The following is a 5669-nucleotide window of genomic DNA, read 5'->3' as shown; positions in this document are numbered from 1 at the left end:
GTATTTTATTGTAACATCACCTTAAATTATTCAATACTGTACACTTTATAATCCAAGCACAATTAGGTCTGATGATCAATAGATAGCACCGTTTACATAGCCACCGGAAACAATCGAAAAACCAATTACTAAATATTGAAATAGGCCCACTTTATTTGCAGAAGTGCCCTAAAAAATTGCAGGAATTTGTTTGCTTTCTAACTTTTTCAAAATGTTTCTTTTATTCTTTTCTTCTGTCAGAGACATAAACATACATAAATAAGCCTTCTTGTATGTGGCTATTTGTTCCATTTGCTTCACAGCTTTCTAAAATTTGCTTTTTCAGTTGGAACTACATCTTGTACTTTTACTGGAGGCAGCTGCTCTTTCCTGGTACAGTCCAACCATGACTCTGCAGACTGGTCATTTGGAACGGTAATAAGCTTTCAATTGTTGCTAACTAATATCATGAAAGTTATTAATTAATAAAAAATACAGCATCCATGTTTAATAAGGAGGATGGGGGTATATTTTTTTATGCTGTCATTCTATCTGTCTGTCTGTTTGTCCGCAAAGATATTCACCTAAGCCATAATGTTGAATGCTTGGGGTTATGCCTCTTATATTTCACAGGTATTTGCACGGTACCACCATATTTAACCTCTTGACCTTAGTAAGACCCACTAAAAAATCCTTAACTTTGTTAAACTTTTGACTTTTATACTATCATACTTAAAAAAATGTAACTTTTACAAGACCTTGGTATTAATAACTTTTTTGTTAGAAATTACTGAAGACTATCATACTTAGGTCATACTATGAAGTAAATTATGACAAGACCTGCCTAATTAATATTTTCACACTTTTAACTTTGACCTTAAAATTTGACCCACGTTGTTAAAACCTTTAACCCTGCTATTGGCCATTACTTTTGAACAACTAGTAATATGGATTTGTTATGCCCTCTGATCGATGAAAGTTTTAGTTTATATTATTGTTTTTGTCCTGTCATATTTAAATGTCTGTGTGTCAAATTTGTTTATCATGACAAACTTGATTAATCTTGTTTTAAGATATAGGAAAAAACTTTTATACCAATTATTCCAATCAGGTGAAAATCGATATGCCCAAATGAATATATAGGGACTCTTCTGTTTAAAGCCATAGATTGATAAAGATCTATAGTTTAAAATTATGAAACTGGTCTTCTGCTTTTTTAGACCAATTTTCAGGTGAGGGTGGATCGGCCTCAAGGGCAAGTGAGCTTTTTGAAACATTTTGTCCGAGAGGTGAAGCTGTCCATAATAATTTTTTCTTCTCAAGTTCATATCTCAACAAAGTGTCCTTGGGTGAAAGATTCAAGTTTGTTCAAAAAGGGTGGGGTCATTGGGAATTAAAAAATGGGGAATCCAAATTTTACATGGAAATATATAGGGAAAGAAGAACTATAAAAATCTTCTTCTCATATGAAAAAAAATTAACAGACTGTAAACATTATAGTGAAATAAAGTTACAGAAAAAAAAACACGAACCTTCGGAAATTTCCAAAATGGGATCTTCCTTTCAAATTCTTAAGCTAATTAGAGGAGTGTAGTCTATCCAGTTTATTAGTAATACATCTCTGTTATAGAGCACGCCAAGCCGCTTCACAGGTCCCCAGTTACCTATTGATGGGACGTTTGCTTACACTGAAGCCTCTGGTCAACGCTGGGGAGCCACCTACATACTGACCACCACAGGGACAGTGTTTGGTTAGTATATACTCCGTCTTACTATTCCGGACTTCGCTCATAATTATAAGTACAATAAAACCTGTCTAACTGGACATGCACTGGGAGACAAATTTTGTGTCGGAAAAGACAGGGTGTCAGATTGCAAAGTGTTGAATGCAAGGAAAATGTTAAAATGGAAATGAAATTTAACGTCGTTATTCACAGTGTGTTGGATAATTCAGATTAGACAGTTTTCTCTGTATATATAAAATACAGCATTTCTAACCTCAAAAGTTGGCCCTCTGAGTATTTCACTTAACAATTCCTATTTCAAATAAATACAGCCCAGCAGACATGGTGCCTTTCCTTCGCGTACAATATGTATGGCAGACATATTGGAACATTACAAGTGAATGCTGGATCGTCTGGATCACTGTCGACCTTATGGTATACATCTGGAAATAAGGGAATCAACTGGCTTACTCAAAGGGTTACCATTCCTTCAACGGCTAACCTTGTGGTAAATTAACGAATTATTATAATTTTGATTAAATTAACTTGATAGGGTTTTTTAAGGAGGGAAGGGGAGTAGGGGGGGATTTTACTTTATATTTTTCATTGCTTATTGCATTTTTCTTTATATTGTGCATTTCTGTGCAAAGATGGATATGTAAACGTATGTAGTATTATAAAATTTTATTTTGTTTTGACAAACAAGATACATATTTTTACTGTTATTGACTTAAACAATGAATTATATAACGGGTTGAATTTTGTTTTGAAAACAAAAATAAGGAATTAAAGAAAAAAAAACAAAGACTGAAATGGGAGACAAAATGATCTTACTTTAGATAAAGCTCTGAAATTGAAATCATATTAATGACATTGAGTATTTTTTCTCATAAAAATGTGCAAATTAATATTTGCCTGATATATCTTTTTGAATTGAACACATATCTAGTTACAGTAGATTGAGAAAATTTAAAGTGGTTTTTAGATATTTCAAAACCTAATTGGTAATCAATTTAATAATAAAATAATTTATGTCGTCATAAACGATGAATTCATTATAGTATAAACAAAAAGTTATATGGTATGCAAATACATGTGTACATGTATTGACAGGTTGACATTAAAGGCATCCGAGGATGGAGTTATCAGGGTGACATCGCTATAGACAATGTAACCATGACTCCTGGAGTCTGCTGAGATATACACTGCTGGAATTTAACATTACTGGAATGGTTTACAATCTGAAATTGTTTACATTACTTTAATTGTTATTGTTATATTACTGGAATTGTTTACATAACTGAAATAGTTTAGATTACTGGAATTGTTTACATTACTGAAATTGTTTACATTAATGATTACTTGAATGGTTTACATTACTGTAATTGTCTACACTACTGTAATTGTTTACACTACTGGAATTGTTTACATAACTGGAGTTGAGTACATTGCTGGCATTGTTTACATTACTGGAATTGTCTAGACTACTGTAATTGTTTACACTACTGGAATTGTTTACATAACTGGAGTTGAGTACATTGCTGGCATTGTTTACATTAATGAAATTGTCTACACTACTGTAATTGTTTACACTACTGGAATTGTTTACAAAACTGGAGTTGAGTACACTGCTGGCATTGTTTACATTAATGAAATTGTCTACACTACTGTAATTGTTTACACTACTGGAATTGTTTACATAACTGGAGTTGAGTACACTGCTGGCATTGTTTACATTAATGAAATTGTCTACACTACTGTAATTGTTTACAGTACTGGAATTGTTTACATAACTGGAGTTGAGTACACTGCTGGCATTGTTTACATTAATGGAATTGTCTACACTACTGTAATTGTTTACACTATTGGAATTGTTTACATAACTGGAGTTGAGTACACTGCTGGCATTGTTTACTTTAATGGAATTGTCTACACTACTGTAATTGTTTACACTACTGTAATTGTTTTCACTACTGGAATTGTCTACACTACTGTAATTGTTTACACTACTGTAATTGTTTACACTACTGTAATTGTTTACACTACTGTAATTGTTTACACTACTGTAATTGTCTACACTACTGTAATTGTTTACACTACTGTAATTGTTTACACTACTGTAATTGTTTACACTACTGTAATTGTTTACACTACTGTAATTGTTTACACTACTGGAATTGTCTACATTACTGTAATTGTTAACACTACTGTAATTGTTTACACTACGGTAATTGTCTACACTACGGTAATTGTCTACACTACTGTAATTGTCTACACAACTGTAATTGTCTACCCTACTGTAATTGTCTACACTACTGGAATTGTTTACATTACGGTAATTGTTTACACTACTGTAATTGTTTACACTACTGTAATTGTTTACATAACTGGAGTTGAGTACACCTGTGACATTGTTTACATTAATGGAATTGTCTACACTACTGTAATTGTTTACACTACTGGAATTGTTTACATAACTGGAGTTGTGTACACCTGTGACATTGTTTACATTAATGGAATTGTCTACACTACTGTAATTGTTTACGTTATTTGGTTCCATGAGGTTGACAAGTTTAAAGTTTTCATTATGGTCTGTGGAAAGCAAAATTGTTTCTTTTGTTCAATTGTATTACATATAATATATAAAATAGTGTTAATTGTTATAGTGTCAGAAAATGACTGTTTTTGCTATCTTTTATGTGTGTATAATAGTTCAAAGGCAAATGACTTCATGAGATTTTTTCAAGTTGTAGATTTTACATAAAGTATACATTCATGTTAGATGAAATATTACGCAAAATCCAGTTTTTCACCTTCATCTTTGTGAAGCAAAAGGCTCTTTGCTCGTCATGTTAACCCATCTCCTTTGTTGGAAAAGTTTAAATGAAATTTCTTGTTCTCTGCAAAAAAAAAAAAGATCAACTTATTAAAGAAATATAAAAAGGCAAGCATTTGTTGTACATGAATGAATGAATGAATGAATGAAAAAGTTTAAACTTACCAGTGAATATTTACATCCACTAAATATTTTCTCCTTTTTCTCCTGCATAAACTACAGTAAGCATGTCGCCTGTACAGATTTCTTAATCAGTGGCTGTTCCATCAATGAAACGTATAAAGACGTTTGCATCATTAATACAATAATTAATCTTTTTAATCCTACTTTAATTTATTAATTAAACATATATAAATATAAACAATAAAATATCTTTCTTTGTTTGTTATTACTGGAATGAACGGTCGCAGCTATTGCAGAAAAAATTTACATAACCCGCTTACGCGGGTTATGTATTTTTTCTGCAACAGCTGCTTCCTTTCATTCCAGTAATAACAAACAAAGAAAGCATTTTGTTGTTTAAATAATAATGCATTGTACAGTAAGTTCAGTTTAGCAGCCCAGAAATAAACAGCAACTGCAGCTTGGTTATAAATCCTAATAAATAGAAAGAGTAATATGTTTTAAAAGTTTAAATGAAATATCTGGTACATGAACATTGCAAAGATGAAAAGCTCAACTTATTTAAGAAATTAAAAAAAACCCCAAACATATGGTGTATACCTGAATGAACGAAAAGGTTAGAACCTACCCGTGAATAATACATATGTTTAATATGACAGTATATTTAGTTTTGAGTAAATCAGCTGTTTGCAAGTTATATCTCTAAAAATGATTATTTGCTTTCTGAATGAAATGAGCTAAGTTCTAAATTGGCAGAAGAGGTAACTACCAAAGTACTGTTTTGATGTTTACTTAGTTTAATAAACCAGAGAAATTTAATTTAAAAGGACTACTCTATGGCATGTTTGAGATATTACAAAGTATAACTCATATGTGGAATTTAGATTTACATTCAGAAATTTTTTTCAGTTTTGTGTGAGTTATTAATGTGTTCATCATACAGACTTTTCACGTAGGCATATGCATATCTCATGAAGCGCGCACCAATTATTCACACTAAAAACTTA

The 5669-nt window shown here is 31.6% G+C and overlaps 1 protein-coding gene across 1 annotated transcript; it reads left to right on the top strand.

Annotated features, from left to right (window-relative positions):
• Positions 1–263: 263 nt before the first annotated feature.
• On the top strand, positions 264–3054 carry LOC134243422 (MAM domain-containing glycosylphosphatidylinositol anchor protein 1-like; the record flags this gene model as incomplete). The annotated part of the gene is made up of 4 exons (XM_062725668.1): positions 264–414; positions 1610–1730; positions 2036–2211; positions 2817–3054. Coding segments are annotated over 4 exons (532 nt in total), but the record flags the coding sequence as incomplete, so codon positions are not given.
• Positions 3055–5669: the final 2615 nt, after the last annotated feature.

Source organism: Saccostrea cucullata, unplaced genomic scaffold (assembly GCF_032062105.1).
Source record: "Saccostrea cucullata isolate Sc308-1 unplaced genomic scaffold, CSIRO_AGI_Scuc_v1 ctg20343, whole genome shotgun sequence".
NCBI lineage: Eukaryota > Metazoa > Mollusca > Bivalvia > Ostreida > Ostreidae > Saccostrea > Saccostrea cuccullata.
The sequence above is the reverse complement of the archived record's forward strand: the minus strand, read 5'-3'. Positions and strand labels throughout refer to the sequence as shown.